This window comes from Rhamphochromis longiceps, linkage group LG2 (assembly GCF_057381845.1).
Source record: "Rhamphochromis longiceps isolate RC_006_pf linkage group LG2, R_longiceps_female_GT1.1, whole genome shotgun sequence".
In the NCBI taxonomy this organism is placed as follows: Eukaryota; Metazoa; Chordata; class Actinopteri; order Cichliformes; family Cichlidae; genus Rhamphochromis; species Rhamphochromis longiceps.
In genome coordinates this window covers 6,534,774-6,562,149 of record NC_140558.1, presented here as the reverse complement: position 1 = coordinate 6,562,149, position 27,376 = coordinate 6,534,774, and the positions used below count along the sequence as shown (strand labels likewise).

Below are 27,376 nucleotides of genomic sequence, written 5' to 3'. Positions count from 1 at the left end.
TTACGTATTTAAAATACAAAATATGAGTAACTGTATTCCGTTACAGTTACCGTTTAAAAAGGTGGTATTTAGAATACAGTTACTTTGTTGAAATAAACGGATTACACGGCGGTATTTCCCTGTTTCATATTGTGGTGGGTCAGGACTGTTTGGGTTTGTTTGACAGCTATCTTCTGTTGTTCCAGGCGGCAGCGTTATGGTTGCCATGGTTACAGGGTGACACTCTCTCTCTCTCTGCGTGTTTCCTGGGTGAGAGAGCGCCTTTTTGTTGTTGTTGTGCTAAGCTAATAGGCAGAATGCTACCGGTATAGCTCTAAAGAATGTAGCATCATAGGCAGTGTAGTCCGTGCTGCAGGGAGAATGGACTGCCATACCCGTTATGTGTATTCTGTAATGGAATACATTTTAAAAGTAACCTTCCCAACACTGATTAAACCTATACTGGCATTCCTGGACTGACACCCAATTATAATCACAATCTACTCCTTTTCTTCAATCCTTTCTCTTGCCCTTAGCGCAAACTGTTAAAGTAAAGTAAATGCAGGTGCTTTATTTGGTATTATATAATGTGTTTGTGTGTGTTCTTTAAATAATATTTTGGGATAATAAACAATGCCTCATGTTGTCAGGCCTAAAAGACCTGCTCCTGACTTGAAACATTGCACCTTTGAGGTATCAAACAAGTTGAACAGCTGAAGGTGGAAACTAATCAAAAGGTTTCACTCATGGCATGCTGCACATGCTCGTATTTCTGATTATGTTTACAATAAAGTCCCCTCACACTTTATTTTCTGTGAAAAAAACAAAACCATATCAGCTTCACATCTTGAAACCTGATGGCATGAAATTAGATTCTGTCGAGTAAAAGTCACTGAATTTTATACATCAAGCTGGACAGTTTCATTATGCTGAAAATGCTGGGAAATCATTTTAATCTCTTTTTTATTTTGATAACACCTGGTGTGCCCAACATTTCTGCCTCCTTTTTGTTTTTCCTGAAAGGAACTAATACAACACCAGTGCGCTAATACCAGGCAGGGTTAGCAGCACCTGCAATCATAAAATAAACATATGCCCTTAATATTTAAAACAGTTAAAATCATCATATTACTCTCTAACACTATCAGTCTTTTCTTGATTCTTCCTAAATCACCATGTTAGTGATGGATTATGAACAATATATTAAAATTTAGCTTTCAAAACCCAGGGGGGTTTAATCTGTAGTTCAGTTCAATTACAGTTCAATCTGTAATTTAAATCAGTTTGGGAATACTAACATAGATCTCACACATCAGTAGTTACTCACTGCAGCACAATAAGATGGCATGCTGGCAGTGTTTAAAGTCTAATACATAAATAAGAATAACCCAAATCTCCGATGTTTGGCTTCTTGCTTTTTCCCTCCTCAAAGAATGAAAATTAAAGCAATTCTTAGACGTTAGCTTTTGCCTGTAGATGCTGGTGCTGTCACTTAACCTAACTGCCAACAGTCTTAAATAGGTGGTGTAGGAAATATGAGTGGCTGTAATTTTAAATGAACTTTTCAAAAGAAGTGCATTTACACAAATTTGACAATGAGCATGAGCCACTCATCAAAAATGTATCAGCATGTTTTATTTTTAAGCTCAAGTAAAAGGCAATTATATCAGATATTTAGTTGCTGCTGAACTTGTAAACCAGAGTAGCAAAGGCAGTTTATTTAATTCATTGGATTCAATTGAATCCACTGTTCCAGAATTGAATAAACAGTTTTGTAGTTATCACTTTTAGTCTTTTAACCTAGGTTTCTAGAAGCCTTCTGAGACACTTGTGCAGGGAAGGGTTTATATTTTCATTTAATTTGAGCTCATCATCTGTGACAGCTGATTTTCTCCTTGCTCATCATGAATTTATTTCCTCTGCGACGGCAGAATATGTCACATAAGCATCTGCATCAGGTTAAACTAGGGTGATCAAACACATTCATTTCTGGTTAACTCTAAAAGACTCGCTATAGACAGACAGGAAGACTTGCTAGCCTTGCAGCATAAAGGCTGCAAAGTAAACGATTAAATTCTCCTTTGAAAACCAGCATCTGAACACATAACCCCTAATCCCCTAATGTCTAATGACTTCTACTTTATTCAAACATAGCACACAATCTCTCTTTAACAGTGGAGAGCTATAAAGTATGACAGTATCACACACTGTAATAATATATATTAGATTAGATTTTTTTTAAATAGAAAATAAAATACAATCAAAATATATAGCACAACATAAGTTTTCTGATAACTTGCAGGGAATATTCCTTTAGAAATCACATGGAGGAATGCTTCTGTTGCATTACCATTTAAGATTATTTACTGACTAAACTTTTCACACTTTATCCCTAAATGTTTCTAGCTATTAGCCAATGGAATTGTATACGTGAAGCCAAATGTTCAGCTCACATTGCTGGATATTAAATGGTCTTGTCTCTGCCAAACCCCTATTGCAAGCTCTGTTGACACCCCTTAACCAGACTATTTACTGTAGCGAAAACATGTCCTTGCCTTGTTTTGTGTGCAACACGCAAGAAAAAGAAACTTCAGCTGATAGTGTCTGGACGTGATCGTTGTGCCTCTGCCAGTGCCCGATGTTCATAATAACTGAACAGAGAATTAAATATTCTGAACTAGGGCTGCCACGATTTGTCGACTAGTCACGATTACGTCGACTATCAAAATCGTCGACGACTGATTTAATAGTCGACGCGTCGTTTGAAACTTTGTACGATCACAAAAGACGCAGGAATAAGTGGCAGGATTTAAGAGTGTAATAACGGACTGAAACAGAAGATGGCAGCATTGCATGTACAAGGATGTCAGCTACCGTTAAACCCCGAAGAAGAAGAAGAAGCAGCTGTGTCCCAGAATTCATAGCGCGGCCCAGCGCAGTTTCCAACAATGGCGGCAGCTAGTTAGTTTTAATGTTACTCTTATTATTCTTTCTGGGTCACAAAATAAACGTTTAACATATTTTCAGGCGAGAATGTAGCTGTGTAAACCTCAAATATCTGCTCAGTTTATCAGGACACCACATATTTTCAAAAGCGCTCCGACGTTTTCGGAGACATCTGTTACCCACTAGCTCGTTAGCGAGCCGGGGGCAAGGCTCACTAGCGCCGTGAGAACACCGGACTCCCCGCAAATCGTTTTCAAACCCACCGCCGTCTTTCGCTACTCAGGTTAAATATATATGAGTCACTTAGATAACTTAAAATGTTATTGTTTGGCTTTTTTTTTTTTAGTATTTTATTTGTTCCTGAGTAAATCAGTTTGTCTGAGATTAAAGTTATAGTTTTTACACAGCTGAATAAACGTCAAGCAGACAGCTGATTATCAGAAGTGTGAGATGCTCCAGAATATACTCCAGTGTCCTGTTATATTTTAGATAGCAAGGAGTTTATTAATCTTCACCGAAACAATCTGCAAATTTCATTAAAATTCAATAAACTATCATCTTGTCTTTATTTTTAGTTAGCACAGACCTTAAACACTTAAAGCTGTAAGCTAATGATAGTTATATAAGAGCAGATGCTGCTGGTGCAATAAGCTGTACGTTTTACGTCTAATGGATGATGATCTGATTAGTCGACTAATCGCAAAAATAATCGGTGACTAGTCGACTATCAAAATAATCCTTTGTGGCAGCCCTATTCTGAACGTACTTGGCTGCCGATGATATATGAATTCCTTGGTGATAACTTGTCTGGTTAAAAGTGACATCCACAAATAACAGCCACAACAAGCCATTTCAGAACTTTACATTTTCAGTTTACTTCCTCAGTAAGCTGAAAATTAAAAAAAAGTACCAAGTAATTAGCAAACTGTAATATTTAGCTAGATAAAAACTTTTCACATGGTTAATTCTTTATAAAGGTCTAGAGCCATTATAAATACCAATAAATATGACAGTTATTTGGTTTTTTGTTGTTTTACTTTAATTATAACTTGATTTGAGAATCAGTTGCTTACTTTCCTAGGACACATATAAGGTTTCTCTACATTCACTTACTTATATTCTTAGTTAACATGAACTAATCAATGATCCCATTAATCACTCTTCAGGACTGGACATTTCAGTGATTGTACTACACAGTATAAGAATAATAAAGCATATCACAAATAACAGTGAAAATTATTCTATTATTAATTGTACACTCTTATATCAGCTCGTTTCATCAGTTGTTTGTCTAACATTGTTTATTTGTAATATTTGCACGTAACCGTTCAGTTACAATATGCTGTTCCTCAATATTTAGACTGACACAAGTACATTCACTTAGATGAGTGTGCAATTTGTATTACAGATAAGCTGCTCATCTAAAAAAGTGTGATATTTACACTTTGAGCATAAACCCTTCAGGCGGATAATTGCTGTTAGGGTTACAGCATAATGAAGAAAAAATGGAGGAAATAACTCTTTAATATGCATATGCATATTCCCCAAAATTTAATGGGAAGTTTCACTACTTTCCTAACTAACTATCCCTGACTTTTCAGCTGGCATCAAAGACCAGCTGCAAATATTCAACATTTATGCAAATGGATGTCTTATATGTTTACTTATATGTTGTATATATGTCATATGAAATAATAGTGCATTTAATAACAAGTTCAAACATGGACTCAAGTGAAAGAAATGTGAGAAAATTCATTAAATATGCTCTAAAATTGATCTGCAACTACTCAGACAGCTCTTATACTATATTGACTGTCTCTGGGATTGTTTCAACATGCTGCAGCCCCACAAAAGCTGATAAGGAAAGAGGTAAGCACACTGACAAAAACTCAGAGAAGATGGTTTGCCACAGATGTGGTCCAACAGTTTCTACTGACTGATTGTGAATTATGGTTCCAAAGAGCTTTGTGGCAATGCTCTGTGAGATTCTGGGATAAAGCCAATCAGCTGTTTGACTGTGACAACATACGAACTATGCTCTTAATGGGCTGTTTTCTGATGCGACAGATCCATTTTTCACAATACAGCACACAGTATAGACATTTTGTCTTCCAGTGCATGGTTGTATCTAGAATCTAATCAAAGAAAATGCAGCTCATTTCTTCCATGACTAGTTTTAGCGTAAAGTTCAGAGGTGATTCAAATGCAGACACAAGAAAACAGGATGGAGACAAAGCTGGCATTAATTAATGTAATCAATTCTACACACCAAAAGGCACTGTAGAGTGAGCACCATACTCAAAATGAAGTCTAACTAATAACTTGGAAGGATCAAAAAGGAAAACAAAGCCTTGGTGAGTCACACAGAGACAGAACCACTGGGGCGGAAGGGAAACAGACAAGTCTGCAACTGACAAAGGATGCACAGGGCTAAATAAGCTTAAATTGTATAATATTGGAGGTGGTTATTAGTGGGTGGAATAGCCATTGCACCGAAAACGATTTTAAATACGACCAATTCAAGCTATCGTGAAAGCAACAGAATTATCCTGCTACATCTTCTGTCATGCATTCGATAGAAACCCTGGAAATCACTATTCTCTCTCCCTCTCTACCCTTTTTGTTGTCCGTGCTTATGTGAAAGATATTTACTTGGATTTACCCGGCGGCTACTTCTTAAAAGACATTATTAGAAAATATGTTCCCTTTAAAATTGGTGTGAAAAACAATAGATTTTGGAACACTTGAAAAAAGATAACTTATCTACAGCCAGACCATATTTTCGTGATGAAAGAAGTTGTTAAACTTACCCCACACTCCGTAAGCGAATGCCACAGCTATATAAACTTGCATCGTGGCGCTTTGGGGGTTTTTTTTTTCCTTTTTTCTTTTGCTGAATATCGCGCGGTTGAAACAAACTGGGAATCTGTGCGTAAAAATGTCACCAAAAGTTTGCCCTTGCGTTCCTGTTACGTAATAAACGCGTGCGGTGCAGATGCAGCTAGAGAAGAACCCGTTGCCACTTCGCAAAGTCGACTAGGTCTGCAGCCATCTCCACTAGCAGAGGGGTCTAAAGAATCAGTTGCCATCTTCTGACGCACAAGCCGCAGCAGTACAGGTGCAGCGCGCAGAGGGCGCTCGCAGGAGAAAAGGGGGTGGGGGTGCAGTCTGGGTCTCTGAATAGGAGGAACAGCTAAAGTCCAAAAGCAATAATCAGTTTCGCTGATCAAATTTGTAATCAGTAGGTGTTTGTACTGAGCGCTAAACTTTAATTGTGCAGCACAGCACCCTGCAGAGTCTACAAAAGCCTCAATGACAATTCATGTGTTAGTAGGATCAGAGGAGTGTATGTGAGATCACTGAAAAAAACGTCTGAGTGTGGGATAGCGCACACGATTTTCCCCGAATCACCCCCCCCCCCCCCACACACACACACACACACACACACACACACACACACACACATCAAACATTTTCCTGTATTATAGAAATAAAAAAAAATAAAAAAAGTTGGTATGTTTGGACCAGGAGAGAGAATTAGAATTTGTTTTGTCTCTAACCGGCAATTAGAGACAAAACAAATATCTGAAATATCAGATTTAATTATTAGCTTTAACGCCGTTCGTCACACAATAACAACAACTCATCAGCTTGCTTGTAAGTTGAAGTATACTTTTAGTAGTGCTTGTTAAAGCCAGTGTAAAAGATGTACAAGATATTATATGTAGGGTAGATTTACATATTAATGTCTGTGTGTTTTAACAAGTCAATATAAATTATGTATGAATGAATAAGAACCTGTGAATATTATCACTGCAGGCTGCATTTTGTCTTTCACCGCATGCTTCACTCTTTTGCTTTAAAAGGTAGTGACTTGCTGTTCCGATTCATTCTCACTTTAGTGTTATTTCAAGACACAGCTGCTATTTTCATCTAATAAACTCCCCAATGAACCAACTGTATGCTGCTTGCCTGGTGCCTGATGGCAAACAGACACTCGTGAATGTAACGGATCAGCTGTTAAAGAGTCTTAGTTTTATGCATTTTGTGAGACCAAAGCCTGAGCTAAAAGAAATCCTGGACTTACTTGTAGTCAGAAGTCATCATGGGCATGACTGTAATGGTAATTTTGGGCTTACTTTTTACTGACTTTTCTAATAATTATTCCATGTACCAGTAACTGCTTTTTTACTGGTTTCTTTGTTCTTCGGAATGATTGCACAGTGTACATCTTCAGTGGCTTAAAAAAACGGATTGGAACAAGGGTTGGGTGCACCGGTTTTAATTTATTTTGCATTTTCTTTCATGCAAACAGGGTCAAAATACAAGCTAATATAGATTTTTTAAAAAAAGAATTTCTTTTTCCTTTTGCTGAATATCACAGAGTTGAAGTTGCCCCTGTGGGCAGTCGCCCCTGTGGGGTCCTTCAAAACTCGCGTCCTCTACCAGAGGCCTGTCAACTTGAGGTTCTGGTGCATTATGTTAGCTGTTCCTAGGACTCCGCTCTTCTAGACGGAGATCTCCAATGTTGTTCCTGAGATCCACTGGAGTCACTCGCCTAGCTTGGGAGTCACTGCATCTAGTGCTCCGATTACCACTGGGACCACTGTTACCTTCATCCTCCACATCTTCTCGAGCTCTTCTCTGAGCCCTCGGAACTTCACAAGCTTCTCGTGTTTCTTCTTCCTGTTGTTGCTGTCATTTGGTATCGCTACGCCTATCACTACAGCCATCTTCTTCTGTTCTTCTGCCACCACTTTGTGCAGTTGGTTATCCACCACTAATTTGTCCATCTGTATCTGGAGCTCCCCCAGGATCTTAGTTCAGCCATTCTCCACCACCCCATCTCCTATTTTGACCTCTGGACCTCCAGGCCATATTCGGCACAGATTTTTCTGTATGCTGGCCACTTGGTTAAGGCGTGCTAGATGTTAGGCCTGCTAGCATCTTGCACCCTGCTGTTATGTGCTGGATTGCCCCAGGGACATCTGTACACAGCCTGCACCTGGGGTCTTGCCTGGTGTGATAGATCCGAGCCTCGATGGATCGTCTGCTCAGAGCTTGTTCCTGTGCTGACTCTGTGCTATCTATTTTTCTTTTGTCCATTCACTGGAAGGACTTCTGGATGTCAGCCACTTCCTTTGTCTGCTGGTGGTACATACTGTGCCGTGGCCTGTCTTTCCATGATGGTTGCTCCTTTTCCTCCACTTTCTTGGGTTTCTGCTGTCTGAGGTGAGCACATGGTTGTTTGGAGCCTCCTTTGTATGGGAGCTGTCACTTCTGGGGATCCTTGGGGATCAGGACAGTCCAGCCTTCAGTTAGCCATTCCGGGTGTCCCTCATCAAATAGCAGCTGGTTCATCTGTGCTGCCAGATGCTCGCCAAATGCATTTAGCCAGTAGGTGTGAGCCATGTCAGGGCCTGGTGACAATTCTTCATACTGGAGACACTTTGTTGGATGTCTACTGCTGTGATGGTTACTGGGTCCTGTTCAGTAAGGTTGCTGTGGTCTGTTCTTAGATCAACTATGAAGCCACTGAGCATTACCTTTGAGTTGTGTCCTTCTCCCATATGCTCTTCTAGTGTTGCTCAATCTCCAGCCATGGTGGCGTTATACTCATATTATTCTCCTGCCACTCAGAGTACACCTTGGATGGGTCGGTGGATGGGTCTCCAAGGCCCTAACCCTAACAGCTCATATAGTGCCGAATCACAACAATAGTTGCCTCAAGGCAGGACTGTCCAGCCTTCAGTGTAGGGTCTCTATATTGTAAGAGACCCTACAAAGACCCTTCAATAAAACAAAGAAAACAGAGACCCCCCCAAATTATATCACCCCTTATGCAGTCTGGCAGCAGTGAGAAGGAAAAACTCCCTTTAAACAGGAAGAAAGCTCTAGCAGAACCAGGCTCAGGGAGGAGTGGACAGCTGGCGCGGCTGTTTGGGGGTGAGTAGATGAAGACAGGACTGAAACAGGCTTCAAAACTGACACTTTCAAGCTTGACTGAAATTTGTAGTTTTCCACATGAACAAGCCAATAAAAAAAAATTTGAGAAAGATTTTATGGTCAGAAGAGACAATTGAGCTACTTGGCCACAATAATAAGGTGTATGCTTGGTTGAGTTTTTCTAACCTAAGAACACTGCACACACTGTCAAGTATGTGGTGGTAGCATCATGGTCTGGGGCTGCTTTGGTGCCAGTGGTGCTGTCACTGATTTACACAAAGTGGATAGAATAATGAAGAAGGAATACCTCCAAGTTTTTCAACTTCACCTGAAATCAACAGCTAGGTAGTTGAAATGTGGACATATTTGGGTGTTGCAACAAGACAATTATCAAAACTGCTTTATCTGAATGGACAAGACAAGGTTAACCTTGTGCTTCTAGAATGGCCTTCTAGCCAAAGTCCTGACCTCAACCCTATTGAAAATTTGTGGACAGCGCTTAAAATCTGGGTCCATGCCAGGAAACCAACCAATATAAATAAATCTACCAATTCTACCAGAAGGACTAGTCAAATATACAGCCAGAATCATATCCAAAGCTTGTTGACCTACCTGTGGTCAAGGTGTAACTTGCTAATTTAACCAAATATCAGTGGGTATTTATATATAAACCTGAGCCTACATATATACATTTGAACTGTGTGGATTAGAGAAACTTTCAAAATCAAACTTGTGCACTTCATTTATTTGTTTAAATCATTAAAGAGCTACGCAGCACAGTCATTACACACTGGCAAAAAGAAAGTTCAAATACATCTTTAAAAGCCCCAAATTATCATGACATTCAAGTCCATGATGAGTGCATGACCGCAATGGTATACTTCACACAACCAGAAACATGACTCAAAATAGGTGATATTGTTGCACTGTGTTTGTTAGAAGCATTGTTGCTGTCCCTAAGTTGTTAAATAAACCTATTATAGTTACTTTAATTGATCCAAAGGCTGACATTGATTGTTACATCTCTACTCAGAAACATAATTAAAAAGAAAGGCAGCACCATTCACGATTAAGCAATCATTGCTGCTGTTTGGGGGAAAAAAAGACAGAAGAAGCCACCTACCAACTCTAACCAGCCCTGACCTCAGTAAGAAGTCTTCATCAAACAGGAAAAATAAAGAATAAACAGTATTTGCTATGGTGTACTGGAATTGCTGAGCATTACTGTACTTCTAAAAACAGGAAGGTGAATTCTTTTAAAGGTTTTTTTTTAAAATTGAGGTTGTTAACCTCCTAGGACCTGTCGTCCACATATGTGGACATCCCATTTTGGGTTATTTAGACCAAAATACTCAATTTTGCTCTACATGGGCCTGATATCCACTTACGAGGACATTATACTGCTGCTGTTCTATCAAAACTTTAAACGAATATCCTCATATGTGGCTCTTATTGTTCTTAAAAACAAAAATAAGGTAAAAAAAATCTGGTAATTCTTGGTTTTTACATTCATCGGGCCCCAATATGCCCAAATGTCAAAGAGAAATTAAAAATGCATACTGTGGAAGAGTTTGGGTCTTAGGAGGTTAAAGAAAATACCACAACACTTAGCATTGACAGCATTAAATATCTTTGTTTTTAACCGTGTTGTGGTTTCTAACAAGCCTCAGACTGTAAGATCAGATACAAACAAGCGCTGTGGGTGCTTGGCAAGCTGCAGCATTATGTAATATTTTGGCAGTCAATGAATTACTTACATTACACCACTGACGGCTTCCTCAAGGAACTCATCTTCATATCTTTTCGCTGTTCTTTGAAAAGGAAATTGCATATTTATTTTTATGCTTTGCTAGTATGCAAATTTCCCCTTAGTTGCTTTTTGTGGGTGCATGATAAGCCCTGATTTTACATATTTAGATTTAGGGGGATTAAGGGAGGCATGTATACTTTCTCACAGATGGGAAGTCACTATTTCCCACTTAGTGTTAACTTAATTAGAATTAATTTTAGACTTGAAGAGCAGTGTTTTAGCAACCCAGGGAAGTTTCTATTCTATTATCAAACCTGAATTCTAGCATGTTCATAGCTGATGTAATGCGCTTGATTTTAATTACAGGTATAAAGAAAAAGCATTAGAACAGGTTGTGGACCTGTGCTATCATGTATTGATTTGGTGGAATGTTTATAAAAAATAGACACTGTGTCAATTTTAAAGAGGTAAAGGTCGGATAGATATCTGAAAATCACCATGACATTTTAAATCAGAATGCTGTTCGTTTGATAGTGCATTAAAAACTGAAACCTCAGTTCTTTAAAACGCTCTACAGTGTGACTTTCCTTTATTGTAAAAGTTAATTAATATATATATATAAATGTTAAATATATATAAATATATGGAAAATATTAATATGATTCCATAATATGTATAAAATGAGTTTGGACCCTAATGCCTATTAAAAGATAAATAGTTATTATAGAGCACAAGTACTGTATCACAAAAATGACCTTAAAACTTTATCTGTGAAACTTTAATGCCTTTTTTCACCAAGAAGATTTCTGGCACACTGAAATTGTCATTCTTGCTATGAAAGAAATTACTGAAGTTGTTATCTTCTACAGAACAAAGAAGTGTTCATCAGGCTGAAAATTGAATTTGTCAAGGTCGGCTGTGTGGCAGGCAGGATGAGGACCCAATCGCAAAACTCACGGACTCAAGGGATGAACTCAAAAGGCAGCTTTATTGCTGACAAGATGACAGGAAAATACAAAACTTAAACTGGGCACAAGAAACTAATACTTGGAGACACAGGGAAATCCACGCAGCATGAGGGACGACGTCACACCGACTCAGAGAAACACAGGGTTTAAATACACTGGGGAGTAACGAGGGGAATGAGACAGAAGGAGGGCACAGCTGGGAGAAATCAGGACTGACGAGACAAGCAAAGCAGGACACATTCACATAAGAAACGGACCTTCAAAGTAAAACAGGAAGTATCACACAGAGACGCGAACTTGACACAGTGGAGACAGCAACTAAGAAATACAGAGACATAAACCATAAGGCAGAGGTCTAAGAACCAAAATACACAGGGAAATACTCAGCTGGGAACACAAGAGACTAGACTAGAGAGAGTAACAAAAAACCAACCATGAGAACATAATGCACAATGCAGAGTGACAGAAAACAAGAAACTCAAACATGCAAAGACACAATTACACAGAACAGAGGGGACACAGAGAGACATGAAGGGCAAGGGATCAAAACTAGAAGCCATAGAATAAATCACACACAAGTACAATAATACGAAAATCACAAAGAACTAAAAACGCTGGGTCAGGAGACCCAGGACCGTGACAGTACCCCCCCCCCCCCCCTCAAGGGCTGGCTCCAGACAGCCCAAACACAGAAAAACAAAACCAAACAGAAAACAACCCAGGGCGGGCGGCGGGGGCCCAGGACGGAGGGCTCGGAACAGAAAACAAAAGAAGAGCACAGCAAACACCGGAGCCCAAGAAAACAACCCAAACACAGAGCAGTTCAGGGGGCCGACCATGCGGAAGGCAACGGCGGAGACGTGGAACCAGTTCAGGGGGCCGGCCGTGCGCAAGGCAACGGCGGCGATGCGGAAACAGTTCAGGAGGCCGGCCGTGCGCAAGGCAACGGCGGCGACGAAGGAGACGACGGAGCAGTTCAGGGGGCCGACCGCGCGGAAGGCAGCGGCGGCGACGAAGGAGACGACGGAGCAGTTCAGGGGGCCGACCGCGCGGAAGGCAGCGGCGGCGACGAAGGAGACGACAGAGCAGTTCAGGGGGCCGACCGCGCAGAAGGCAGCGGCGGCGACGAAGGAGACGACAGAGCAGTTCAGGGGGCCGACCGCGCGGAAGGCAGCGGCGGCCCTCCAGTCTCAGGCGTGCTGGCCATGGCCTGGTGGGCACAGGACCAGACGAGGCAGGACCAGACGAGGCAGGACCAGACGAGGCAGGACCAGACGAGGCAGGACCAGACGGTGGCGATGCGGGGGCCGGACCAGACGGTGGCGATGCGGGGGCCGGACCAGGCGAAGCACAGGCTGAGGCCGGACCAGACGAGGACGAAGACTCGGAGGCCGGACCAGACGAGGACGAAGACTCGGAGGCCGGACCAGACGAGGACGAAGACTCGGAGGCCGGACCAGACGAGGACGAAGACTCGGAGGCCGGACCAGGCGGAGCTGCAGAGGCCGAGGCCGGACCAGGCGGAGCTGCAGAGGCCGAGGCCGGACCAGGCGTAGCAGAAGCAGAGGCTGAGACCGGACCAGGCGTAGCAGAAGCAGAGGCTGAGATCGGACCAGGCGTAGCAGAAGCAGAGGCGGATGCAGCCGGACCAGGCGACGACGAGGCGGTCGCAGGTGGCGGCTGGACAGGCTCCTCGGGCCCTCCAGCTGATGAGGCGTGAGGCTGGACGGGCCCCTCGGACCCTCCAGCGGAGACAGGAGGCTGAACGGGCCCCTCGGACCCTCCAGCGGAGACGAGGAGGTGCTGGCTGGGCTCACTGGAACCCCCAGCGGACGAGGTAGATGGCGGCACGGGAGCCGCGGAGTGCTGGATGAGCTCATCCGAGCTTCCAGCAGGAGCCGATGTAGAGCCAGAGAGAATTGGGACCCCGGGCTCAACGTTAAGCTGGCTAGAAAACTGCACTGCTACGGGGAACTGGGCCAAAGGTTCAGGTGCGAGCTGAGCTGCTGGACACACGGGGACCTGAGCTGCTGGACACACGGGGACCTGAGCTGCTGGACACACGGGGACCTGAGCTGCTGGACACACGGGGACCTGAGCTGCTGGACACACGGGGACCTGAGCTGCTAACGGTGGAGAAGTAAATGACTGCACAGGGGACTGAACTGATGTCTGTAGTAACGGTGGTGGTGAGAGTGGAGTAGGTGGTGGAGTTAATGACTTCACAGGGGAATGAACTAGAGGTAGTGACGGTTGTGGTGCTGGTGGTTGAGTGGGTGACTGTGCTAAAGGAGGCTGCACTGGGGACACTGGAGACTGCACTGGGGAAAGCAGGGCTGCAGGAGGCTGCACTGGGGACACTGGAGACTGCACTGGGGAAAGCAGGGCTGCAGGGGGCTGCACTGGGGACACTGGAGACTGCACTGGGGAAAGCAGGGCTGCAGGAGGCTGCGCTAGAGACTGCAGTGATGGTTGTAGTGGAGGTGTGACGGGTGGAGGAGTGGCTGAAGTGGCTGCGGGTCGGGCGGCTAGTGGCTCAGCTACAGAGCATATTAACGGCAGGGCTATGGGTTGAATGTCTGACTGAGTAGCAGCCTGAATGGCTGGGTGTAGTGATGGAAGGGAAACAGGTGGTAGTGTGGATGACGGAACTAAGGGCGACTGAGTGGCAGACCGAACTGATGACTGAAGCGATGGTAGAGGTGAAAATGGAGCGTGTGGTGGAGTTAATGGCTGTGCTAGCGGGGACACAGGAGACGCAGCTTGTAGCTGGGCAGCTAAGAGAGCTTCAGGAGGCTGGGCAGCTAAGAGAGCTTCAGGAGGCCGGGCAGCTAAGAGAGCTTCAGGAGGCCGGGCAGCTAAGAGAGCTTCAGGAGGCCGGGCAGCTAAGAGAGCTTCAGGAGGCTGGGCAGCTAATAAACTGTTCACATTTCCATCCGTAGCACAAAACACAACCCCTGAACGAATAGTCCCACGGTTCGACACAGAAAAAGAGTCCTTATTCACCATAGCCGGCGATGTACAAGTCTGAATGTCCGGCTGTGGGGTGGCGCGCTGGCGGCGTGATCGTCGTTTCTTTTTTGATGATGGTTCTGACGGGCCGAGCGGCTCCACATCCGGCCCTTCAGGCAGGTGGGTAGTAGCAGCTGGGGGATGAAGGTGGAGTTCGTTGTGGATTAAATCCTGTTCAAGTGGGTGGAGTGCACTGAGTAGCCAGGGAAGACCAGAGATTAAACGCTGTAGTTTGGTTTCCACAGCACGGCGAAATTCCTTCCCCTCATGTTCGAGCCACAGATGCAGGAGTCTTTCCACGGAGTAGATAATGTCCAGACGCAGTTCTTCTGGTGGGTTGAGTGCTGCTGGGTCCATATCTGGTGACGTCGTACTGTCATGAATCGCTGTGCGGCAGGCGGGAGTTGGACCCAAAATGCAGGACTCACAGACTCGAGGGAATGAACTCAAAACACAGCTTTATTTGCTGGTAAAACAAACATACAAACTAAACTAAACTGGGAAGCCACAAACTAAGAACTACAGCAAGACACAGGGAGATCCACGCAGCATGAGGGACAACATCACACCGACTCAGAGAAACACAGGGTTTAAATACACTGGGGAGTAACGAGGGGAATGAGACAGAAGGAGGGCACAGCTGGGAGAAATCAGGACTGACGAGACAAGCAAAGCAGGACACATTCACATAAGAAACGGACCTTCAAAGTAAAACAGGAAGTATCACACAGAGACGCGAACTTGACACAGTGGAGACAGCAACTAAGAAATACAGAGACATAAACCATAAGGCAGAGGTCTAAGAACCAAAATACACAGGGAAATACTCAGCTGGGAACACAAGAGACTAGACTAGAGAGAGTAACAAAAAACCAACCATGAGAACATAATGCACAATGCAGAGTGACAGAAAACAAGAAACTCAAACATGCAAAGACACAATTACACAGAACAGAGGGGACACAGAGAGACATGAAGGGCAAGGGATCAAAACTAGAAGCCATAGAATAAATCACACACAAGTACAATAATACGAAAATCACAAAGAACTAAAAACGCTGGGTCAGGAGACCCAGGACCGTGACAGAATTACTAATTTCAATGAGAAGGAAGAGATCATTTTCAAAACCCAGCGGGCTGATTAGATAAAGCTGTGTGGTGTCAGTATAGCTAATAAATGATAGATGCCATGTTATTCTTTTTCCTGGATAAACACTGAAGTATGAAAGAAATCCAGTGACACATAAAAAATGTGAGATTTAAAATAATTTTAAGAGCTGAGCGAGCAGCAGCTTTGTTTTGTGTTAGAGGTTGGCCTTATGTGACCTGCACTTTGCGGCGCTTGTTGGTATTAGCGTTGTCTCTTCTTTCCAATTCTGTTGTTAATTCTTGTCATGAATATTACTCACACTAAAACTGTCATCACAAGATAGCAAGGTTGTCTGAATATACTTATTAATTTGTTTGGTAGAACTTGGGAGAAGAAGCTATTAAAAATCCCCAAAACAAAACAAATCAACTAAAGTATTGAACTTTAAATTAAAGCATTTTTTTGTGTATATTTACTTAAGTTCCTTGTCTTTTGTTATCTTTGTTTAAACTGTAGTACTCCCTGCTCTTGGAAATTCAGAAACAGTAGTAGCTTAGAGTTTCTCCATTTTACAGCATAAACATGCAGTATCCAGTTTTGGTATACAGAAGAAACACATGCAGTACGACACTAACACAGTCATAAAAGGAGTTGTGCTGCAGCTCTGGCTCTTTTGTCAGGACAGCTGTTTATGTAAACTGAAATACTTTATCTCTCACCACATTCAACCATGATGTGGTCAAGACTACTATCAGTCTATAAGTATGAGTGTTCTTGATGAGTTAAAGAACCAGCCAAGAAAGTGATGAAAAAATTATATCTATTGTTATAATGACAGACACTAAAGCAGGTTCATACAAAAATAACTTATTTACCCCTTCATAACAAACATGCAATGGCTTTCTTTTCATAGTTTTACACCATAAAACAGGACCTCTTAAACATGTGTGTGGTGGTTCCTTTTGCGGAATTTTTCATGCTGTTATCTGCTACAGAAAATGGACTACTTTGTGGTTAGTCATCGCATCTAGGAAGTCTGAGTTTGTCATGAAGAGTATTGTGAGGAGGGCCCAAATGCAGGACATAAAGAAACATGGCATAAAATAATTACTTGACTACCAAAAAAACCCCACCAAACAAAACATGGTGCTATCAACATGGTATCTTATGCTAAACACAGAGAAAAGCTGGGAGGCTGTTATGTTTTGTGTTTCAAATGTTGTGTTATAGGCGAAATATAGATTCTCTGCTGGGGGACTATGTTTTCTGTGCAACCTATTTACCATACCTTACTAAACCAACTGAATTAAGCACAAACTAAGTGCAGAAAATATAGTTATGTTGTCATAATTGGTTCTAACCTATTGTTAAGTCTTTTTTACAGTGCTAGAACTGCAGCTACCAGAACACAGAACACTCACCAAGAATATCTATTTTATCTTTTTGCAGCATTAATATCAGAATTTTAGCATCAACATCATCATCATCACTACGTGGTAACATCTCTGATTAGATTAGATTAGATTGCACTCACAGGGATCATTTTGTGTGCAAGAATTTAAATGACATGTGAAATGCCCCTTTTTAACAGTGGTTAAAAAAGAAAGTTGATAATAACCTTTGGGTATATCCAAGCCAGTTATGACACAGAAAGCTGTATTGAACTTATTTTGTGGTATACACTTCCCAGGAGTCCAAAAAAGCAAGTGAATCATATGAAAACACAAGGACTAGTTAATGGACAAAGGCTCCTCTACAGGGAAAAGAAAAATATGATCAAAGAGAAGCCCGAGGCATGTATAAATGGGGGGTTTAATAGGATAGTGAAGACAGGTGGCGAAGGATGTATGGGTATGAAAAGGATTACAGAAGTGACAACAATCAGGACAATCATAATATGGCAAGTAAAACTAACACATGGCACGAAGGCAAACCATCCTTCAAAGTAAACTGTAATAAATCAAAAGACAATATCTAAAATAGGAGACAAGCAGGTTTTCACTGAACATGACAATGTGACAAAGGAAAGAACAATGCAGGAAACAGTAAAGGAACTAAACACAAACTGAAACTACATAGAAATCAAGAGTTTAGAACTTAAACTAAAAAAAACTTGAACCTCTTGAATGACCAAGCTTCTCACCCTATGTCTGAGGGAAAGCCCAGCCACACTTAGAAGAAAACAGATTTCTGGTGCTTGAATCCGCAAGCTTGCAACCATAGGTGAGGGTAGGAACAAATACTGACCGTCAATTCAACATCTTCACTTTCATGCTTGGCTTTCTCTGCACCACAACAGATCAGTATGACATCCCTGTCAGAACTAGAAACAAAACACAAGAACAAAAATCCATCTTAACAAGCATCAAACTTTCCTAATAACTAGATTATAAATAAATCAAACTCAAACTACTAAAAGAACAATGGAAGCATTAACCAGAACATAGTTTTGCAAAACAATTACAGCTTGTTAGAACAATTAGAAATCAAAGACACCACAATCCCACAAGTTATTAAACTTGGTTTTGAGAATAACAAAAAAAAAACCCAAATCAAGGCAAGAATCTAAGACATCAAAGATGCAATTAATATAATAGAATCTGAAAAACACCTCAAGAGAGCAAGGTTTCTATTACACAACTGGCTTTGTTAGTCATTTAACACATTTAAAGGCTTTATGTTTTCTCATAATATCATAATAATAGTAACAAACACAGGTCCTTAACCACAACATACTCACATTTACTCAAAAAAACAAAAACACAATCTACATTATGGCCAAAGAAAAAAACTTACTGTAGTCTTCTGCTGAAATTAGACTTGACATGGCTCCAGCTGGCTGCCACATCTAATAATTTGATCAGTGATAACTGGCTGAAAATCATCACCAGTATTGATCAAGACCTGCTGCAGCTCAGTTATATTCACATTTTCTAGATGGGTTTGTATGGATCAATATTGTCATAAATATTGCCACAGTCGATTGGAGACCTGTCATGTAAAAATACAGACATCTGCAATAAATTGAGAAATAAAACATTAGATTGAATGAATTGGGACACAGTTAGTTGAACTGGATCAGCCTCATGAATTACTAAACCAAACTGTCCACATTTAATCTGAAAGTACATTCAATCAGAACAGCACTTCCTGACAGCAGGTTTAAGAAAGGTATGTTTTGTTTTTTTTGTTTTTTTATGTGACCTCGTATTTATATACCATTTCACTTGTTTTTATGTGGCAGGCTACAGAAAGAATCACCCCTCTGGGTTATTAATGATGGAAGAATATGAGTCAAACTGCAGGGGAGTAAATGACTCCACTGCAAATTATTTCTCAACCGTGAAAGCCAAATTGCCCTATTTAGGCAAATTAACTGGACATATTGAACACTCCAAATTGCACATCCAAATCATCATTGGGCTGTGGATGTCATATGTACATGTTTATGATGATGCAATAACAGTTTACATTTGACAGCATTGGTATCTTATTGACTACATTGTTTACATAGGCTGAATGCCTCTCATTATAGTTTCTGTTAAATAACTAAAACACTTACTCACCAATGAACTAATGATCAAGACCTGCAGTAGATAACAGTTAAACCCAAAGAACTCCACTGATGTATACTGATGGTGCATTTGTCATGCAGCAAGAGTTGTACTGGAGCCTGTGAGTGTGAAACATTTGAATCACTGCAGTTTATCTACTGTCAGATTGCAGCTCTGAATAAGCTTTCACACTTGTAAGAGTTATCACAAGAATTAACAATATCTATCTATCTATCTATCTATCTATCTATCTATCTATCTATCTATCTATCTATCTATCTATCTATCTATCTATCTATCTATCTATCTATCTATCTATCTATCTGGGGTGCAATGATACTCGTATCGATATTGAACCGTTCGATACAGTGCTTTCGGTTCAGTACGCATATGTATCGAACAATACAAAATTTTAAATGTATTTTATCAATTTCTCTTCTGACGATGCTGTCTGTGTTGAGCGCTCAGTGGATCTGCATTTGACTACTCTGCCTAGGCTGCACTGTTGAGCGCAGATCCACTGAGCGCAGCGCAAGCTAGCAAGACAGAAGCTAAGCTCGTTGCAACATGGCAAATTGAACCTCCCCCACCCTCATTCAGATCTGGCCTTTGGAACTATTTTGGTCTTCATGTGAAGTATGACCCTGAAGGTAAGCGCATCATGGACAAAAGTAAAACAGTGTGTCGGATGCATTGCTCAATTGCATGGTGGGAACTACTGCATTAGAGCAGTTTACTCGTTAATGTGTTGACGCCGTCCAACCCCACGCACGGGCGATCCGCGGTAGCTCGTTAACGGAGATTTACCGTGTTGTGGTGTTAACGTTATTTCAGATTAACGCTGACAGCACTAGTGGGAACACAACGAATATGACTGCACATTTACACCGACATCAGCCTAGTACAAAGACAAGTGGAAGCAGACAAAAACAACAAGCACGCATGCTACAAACTTTACCCGAGTCATTTAGACAGCCGTTAGCACATGATTCTCCTTATGGGGACCTGATATGTTTAATATGCTGCTGAGAGTATACCCCAGAAGAAGCGTATAGTATAGCTTTTATTTTGGAAAGAGCCATTTCTCTGTAATAAACTCTCTTTTCCAAAGATGAGTGATTTCTCAATCAGATAGATTTATTTTTTTATTACTTTGTTGTTTCAGCAACATTAAATTTAAAAACTGTACTTTTGAGTTAAAATATATATTTATAATTTTAATAAATGACAAATTAAAAAAGCATGAAAATTTTTTTGTACCGTTACACCAAAGTATCGAACCGAACCGTGAATTTTGTGTATCGTTGCACCCCTACTATCTATCTATCTATCTGAGCTGAACAAGAAATAACTAATTATATCAGTTTGCTGATATTTTTTTGTACCGTGAGAAACTAAGGATTCAGAAAGAGATGAAAGTGAATGAAGTAAAGATATATTAGCATAATAAACTAGCTTTAGAGAATTGGAGAATGACCTATCTTGCAGAGTATATGACACTCTTATATGATTATACCCCCTCTTGCTAACTCAAAGTCCTTATTAAGAGGGTAAATGGCTAATGGTAGCTTTGCTAAAAATATTTTACTTTATGATTATATTTAGCTAAGATGTTGCCTTTTGTTGTTTTTGTTTAGACAGCAGTACATTTCTTGGAAACCATTGAAATTTAGAAACAGTCATATTTCATATTTAAAAATATTTATAACTTATCAACAAGAGACATAATAGTAACAGTGCACTTAAAAGCATTGTGTTACAGCTTCAGCCCACTTTTCTGCATAGGAATTAATCTTAAGTGAGCACAAGGACACTGACTGTGCCCTTAAAATGCCACTTTTTACCATTTTAGAAACCCAAATTATAAAACCAGAAATCATTAACGTCTCTTATTTGATAGTAGGACAATAAGACATCAGACCAATTTAGTTGCTGGAGCATATTGCAGCTGTCATTGGGCAAGGAGTGGGTTACAACAAGCAGTCCATCACAGGACATTTTCTACATTTCATAATGTCATAATTTACACTTTTTTAAAAAAAAAATTGCTGTTTTATCAGTGTGCCCGATGTGTGAGCGATGTGTACTTTAATCACTTGTAAGAGAACAGAAGTGATACTCTTAAATATATAAAAAACTGGCATACCTGCTTTTGAAGACGTTGCAAGATTCACAGAGATAAGTCATAAGTATTCCACACATGCAAGTGTGTACTCTTCTACTTTCTACCTAATATTCAACAGGGAGTCTTTGATGTGCAAAATTCTCTTTTTTAAGTTTTCCTATCACCTTCTTCGCAGAGTCTTTCTTTCTCTGTCTCTTGCTGTTCTCCGTTATTGTTATCTTTGACCACACGTTTCCATCTGTCTTACTGAGAGTCAGATAGAATAATCTTGTTGAGTAGTTTTTGTTATGTAAGACGCTTGAAAAAACAGTAGAAAGCAATGAGGTGCAGAGAGAAAATACATGCGATGGGGAAAACAGCACAACCTTCACCTTCAGTATTATACTGTGGCATTGGCACATGTTACTTATTTATTAACTTACTAGTTTATAATTATTATTTTAACATCAGCTCCAAGTGCGTTCTTTTGCATTCAACTGGAAAGATGTTCAGTGAAAAATGGTTATTGGCTGTGTAATGTTCACTGTTTTCTTCCCACTGGATCATCATTATTAATACAAACTAAACATAAGTAAGTCTTAGACTTTGAAAATGTGTTAAAATATTGTAATATTTTTGATATTTTGACATTTTTAATGCCAAAAAGAAATTCACACAGTTTCTCAACTTTCTCTCTAAGCTATTCAATAATTTCAAAGCAAAGACATCAATATAACACTTAGTCTTGTCTCTGGACTCATGCAAACTGCCATCTTCTTATTTTTCATTGGGTTTTTTCCCATCTACATCAAAAATGGGAAATAATACACTTTGCAAAAGCCTAGGTTTGAATAAGTTACCATTCATTGGAGATTTTATTGTTTGTTACATAAACATTCCTGAGATTGAAGGCAGCTATGTTTGCAGAAGAAAAAATCTCATTATGCTAAATCTCAATCACTAAAGTTTAGTTTCACAAAATGTTACATTAAATGAAAAAAAAAAAACTATTAAAATTCATGAGGGTGAAATGGGACTTGGAGACAAACACAGTCACATCAAGAGCATTCATAAAATTTTTAAAAGTAATTTAAAATGTCTTCATAGGAGAAGCCTGTATGCAGTGACAGATTGCTGATACACTTGGGTTGGTATGCTCAAAAATATGAAACAAAACGTTTGAATGAAAAACAGAGAAAAAAAAAAGATGGTGAGTGTGAAAAAAACAGCAGGGTGCCATGAAGTCATCCTTCAAATATAAGATGGAGACTGAAGCTCATGTGGCTCAGCCATTCCCCGCTGAAGTGTCCTTGAAAGAAGAAACTGTCAGACTGGAGATTTGATGTTGACACCAAGTACAGGTAGTCATAGGTCTTATTCAGGGAATGTCAAAATATCAAACAAATTCTGTGCAACAAGCAACAAGTGTTTTATAATCGGTGCATGTTGCATTTTAACAACTTCGTCACTAGTTTTTTGTTTTGTTTTTAATTTTACACTTAAAGAAATCTCATTGAGCCAGCAATAGAATTTTAAGTCCCAAAAGAACCTTAGGCAATGGATATGAAGGACTTTATCCTTCAAATCAAAAACCTATATTAAATCATTTGGCTTTCAATAGCACATCGCAGTCTTATCCAGCTTTTTCACAGCTTTTCTCTGTGGTGTGATCTAAACTATCCCCGTGTGAGACACAATATTACAGTAAACTAAAGAAAACCACAATGAAATATGCAAAGGACAATGAACTGGAACAAAAAAGCTGAACCACTGTAAATGTGAATAAAAACAGAATACAATGATTGGCAAATTTCAAAACACAGTCAAATACAGAAAACATCAAACTGGTATTTTATTATTTCCTTTATGGGGTCATCTAGAATTTGATGATCGCAACATGCCTAAAAAAAGGTTGGAGCAACATATCAGTTACATGACATGTTGTTATGGAGGTATAGAAAAAGCCCTTTAGAGAGGCAAAAATTCTCAGAAGTAAAGATGGCTCTGATATTTTGTATATTATTTCATCAATATACAGAACACCATGTCTACATTCTTATTGGGAACAATTTCAGAATAATGTTCCTCAATATAAAACTACTTACTGAATATCTCATTATCTACAATGTATAATATTATTGAAAGATTCAAAGGACAAGGTTGAAAATCAATATGACCATGATCTTTGGGTCCTCAAAGATTGCGCTGCATTACAAAAGATGTTATCGAAATCCCAACCTACCACCTACAAATATTCTGTCATGCAAAGAAGTCATGTGTGGAAATGATTGTATAGGAATTTCTTTTACTTATGTATTAATCACATTATTTTATTGTATAATGCCTTGGTGCCACTGGAGTTTAATATGTCTGACACTCATACAGTAAGACAAATGGTGGGGGTGTAGTAAGGAAGTTGGGGGGAGCAGACACTCCACAGGAAGAGTCTTTTGTCTCTTCGAGGACTCTGGGAGGTAGCAAGGAAGTGTGAACCTTAAGGTCTGAAACAGCTGTGTACTGCTTTTTTTTTCTGAAGAAGGTATTTAACTGAGAGCCATGCTAGGCTCAGTGGGACTCTGCTGACCTGCCCCGCGGTCAGTGTTGGGGAGTAACGGAATACATGTACCGCCGTTACGTATTTAAAATACAAAATATGAGTAACTGTATTCCGTTACAGTTACCGTTTAAAAGGGTGGTATTCAGAATACAGTTACTTTGTTGAAATAAATGGATTACACTGCGGTACTTTCCTGTTTCATTTTGTCGCGGGTCAGGACTGTTTGGGTTTTGTTTGACAGCTACGTTCTGTTGTTCCAGGCGGCAGCGTTACGGTTGCCATGGTTACAGGGCGACGCTCTCTCTCTCTCTGCGACTGTGTGTTTCCTGGGTGAGAGAGCACCTTTTCGTTGTTGTGCTAAGCTAACAGGCAGAATGCTACAAGCATAGCTCTAAAGAATGTAGCATCATGGCCAGTGTAGTCCGTGTTGCAGAGAGAATGGACTGCCATACACATTATGGGTCTGTGAGCGCGAGGAGGGAGAGAGAAAAAGGGGAGTGGAAAGGTAGGAGTTGTCATCGAGGAAAAACGGGAGCTGGAAGCATGTAAATATAATAATAACCACTGCAGCCAAGAAGAGTGCCTGACGAGCCCAGTTGTAAGTAAGCTATTAAGACTCGACTGTACACCGTGTTCGTGTTTTCCTCCGAAAACAATAAGTTCCGTTGGAGCAGTCTTTCAACGCCTCTCTCTGTCTGTCGCAAGAAAAGTTGACCCACACAACAAAGTAAAGCTAGTTTTCGGCTACGAGCCGACAGGGACCCCGCCGTATTAGTCAGAGGTCCCTTTACTACAGTTCGGAGTCGCGGACCTTCAGTAATAGTAATAAATCACACAGCAATAGTACATTCACGTTGTTGTAAAAAGCATGATAATATATTAAGTAATCCAAAGTATTCTGAATACGTTACTGTCATTGAGTAACGTAACGGAATAGGTTACAGAATACATTTTGGGGCATGTATTCTGTATTCTGTAATGGAATACATTTTAAAAGTAACCTTCCCAACACTGCCCGCGGTCATGTAGGCTCTCCACAAGCTTGGTTTTCTGTTCTTTGTGTGTTTGGATTAAAGAATGTTAGTAACGGCTCACAGCTCGTCTGCAGGCGTTATTTAATGGAAAACTTCCACAACATGATACAGAAATGAAGCTGTCCTCTCTGGGCTAAGGGAATGAGACAAAACAGAAAACTGTTCTGTGGTCAAACAGATCAAAACAGAAAGGCACCACCAGTGTTAAATTACTACTGCTGGATTTTTTTTTTTTAAACACAAGAACCTAATTTGAAAAAGAAAGCTTTATCCATCCATCCATCCATCCATCCATCCATCACTGTGGTCGGTGTTTAGGCCTGCTTGAGGTTCTGGCGCATTATCTTTGGTGTTCCTAGGACAGGGCTTTTCTGGACAGAGATCTTGGATGTTGTTCCTGGGATCTGCTGGAGCCAATTGCCCAATTTGAGGGGTGTCACTGCAATGAGTGTTCTGATTACCACAGCAAGCACTGTTGCCCCAACCCTCTACATCTTATCAGGTTTCTCTCTCAGCTCTTGATATTTCTCAAATCTCTCTTTCTTCCCAATGTTGCTACCAGTTGGTATGACTACATTTATCCCTACTTCCTCTACTTGTCTATCACTATCATGTGTTGTTGGTTAGCCACAAATCATCAATTTGTCTGTCTGTATCTGCAAGCCCCACAGGCGCCATCATTCTGAGCCACCCAGTGAGTGTATCCCATTTTGGCCACACTTGACAAAGATGTTCCAGTATACTATACCAGCCACCTAGTTATGGCATTCCATGCACCATGTACCTGATGCTGGCCTTGTTAATCCAGGAGATGGCTAAGCCAGTATGGCTTCAGTTCTAAAATGCTCACATGTACTCATAGCCCATAGCCCTGGGATATCTCTATATAAAGGAATAAAGAAAAGCATATAAACTATATAAAGAATAGTATATATTGTGCAGTGCAGAAAAAATCATATTTCCTACCTCTGGTGACATTTTCTGATAATTATTATGATAAAACAACAGAGTTAGGGGGACTGCTGTTGGCTCTGATATTCAGTGTACTGAAAAACTATAACTGTTTCAACTTAACAGCCCTTTCATGCACCACAAGGCTAATCTGTTATATTTTCTTTGAACTTTGGTGACACTTGTCACTTTTTTCAACAGCATTCTTGACCATTAGGAAGAAGGGAAATGCAGCCCTTTAAAATGCAAAGCAGAAAGACATAAGAAGCCACACCAGCAGGAGTGAATGCTGCTGATGCTGCACTTTAAATGGCTTTTCTAACCATCTCATTTCATGCTGTCCCCTTTTACAAAACTGCAAATTGGTGGAAGCCGTCAAGAAATGTTTTTGCTTTCTTTATTCCTGAAGACAAAATGAACAGCCACCCTATTTACTTCAAAAACAGTGGAAAGTGTTGTGACTGAAAAATGTTTGTTTTTGCAATGAAATTTCCTCACTGACTCATACTCAATAAAATAAATAATAATAGTACTATGTGATTAAAGCAAGATTTATAAACATCGTTCATGTTTAGCATAACGTTGCTGTTCTGATCCAACATGCTGATTAAACATGCTGTACATTTCTGCTGATTTATGAATTGATATATACTAACCTGCACATAGATCTGAAACTGCTCATGCTGCATATAGAGCCAGTTATATTGTGTTTTTGGTTATTCATCATTTTGAAAGAATTTCTGAGCTGATTTTATTCATCCAATTAAAAAAAAAACTGGAGGGTTGGCAGCAGATGCTAGAGAGTAAAAAAGTGACAGAAATGACACTAGACATGTGCTTTGCAGGTGTTAGCGATTTAATTAAAGGTTTTGTTTTTCAGCAGTTGTGTTGTGCTCATCTCTATGGTTAACCAGTCGGCAAGTAGTAGCTCAGTCACAGTATTTTTTTTTCAATTCTAAGGTTCTATGTATAATTATAACACCCCCCCCCCCCCCCCCCCCCCTCAAAAAAAAAAAAAAATAAGAATTCTGCCTCTAAAATGAGTTAAATACAACCTCAGGTCAACAACAAACTAACATAGATTCAAATGTATTTTTTTTTTTAACAAAAAACAGATGGACAGATAGTTCCACATTTCACACTTCAAAACTCTTGTATAAAGAGGAGTTAATGGCTGACTCAAAGACTACAAGGTGCCTGGGTCTGGTAGCTGTAAAACAAGCCCAAACATGGCACTGCACTGTGACCAAACATCTCCACTTTGATCTTATCTATCTAAAGGATTATTTCCCAATAACTTTGGAAACCTAAGCAGTCATGCTATTTTCCATTTAGAAATCAAGCATGATGTGTTTGGAAACCCTTCCAAACACATCATGCTTGTCTAAAGAATGTAGAGCCTGAGTTGTTGCTCCTGGCTTTTCTTGGACATTCTGCCTTCCAAGGGCACGCCTTCATGCCATGCGATCACAAAATACTAGGTAA

General features: G+C 40.5%; 2 protein-coding genes across 2 annotated transcripts in view; both read right to left on the bottom strand.

Annotated features, from left to right (window-relative positions):
- Positions 1 to 5,906, bottom strand: part of rxfp1 (relaxin family peptide receptor 1) — an 89,049-nt gene extending 83,143 nt beyond the window's left edge. The window contains 1 exon segment of the mRNA XM_085416036.1: positions 5,736 to 5,906. Within this exon segment, the coding sequence (XP_085272162.1) occupies positions 5,736 to 5,778 (43 nt within the window). The 5' untranslated portion in view covers positions 5,779 to 5,906.
- LOC146676886 (uncharacterized) lies at positions 5,895 to 15,097 on the bottom strand. The gene is made up of 5 exons (XM_085383986.1): positions 14,511 to 15,097; positions 14,002 to 14,402; positions 13,708 to 13,905; positions 13,203 to 13,659; positions 5,895 to 6,118 (listed from the first exon to the last, which is right to left on the bottom strand). Exons 1-5 carry the CDS (start codon positions 14,956 to 14,958, stop codon positions 5,895 to 5,897), a joined length of 1,728 nt encoding a protein of 575 aa, XP_085240112.1. The 5' UTR covers positions 14,959 to 15,097.
- Between the last annotated feature and the right edge of the window lie 12,279 nt (positions 15,098 to 27,376).

Coding starts and splice junctions, on each gene's coding strand:
- LOC146676886 (XM_085383986.1), bottom strand. CDS start 14,958: ATGGACCCAGCAGCACTCAACCCACCAGAAGAACTGCGTCTGGACATT. Junction 13,906..14,001: donor TTTCCCCAGTGCAGTCTCCA/GTGTCCCCAGTG, acceptor TCCCCAGTGCAG/TCTCCAGTGTCCCCAGTGCA. Junction 13,660..13,707: donor CTCCACCGTTAGCAGCTCAG/GTCCCCGTGTGT, acceptor CCAGCAGCTCAG/GTCCCCGTGTGTCCAGCAGC.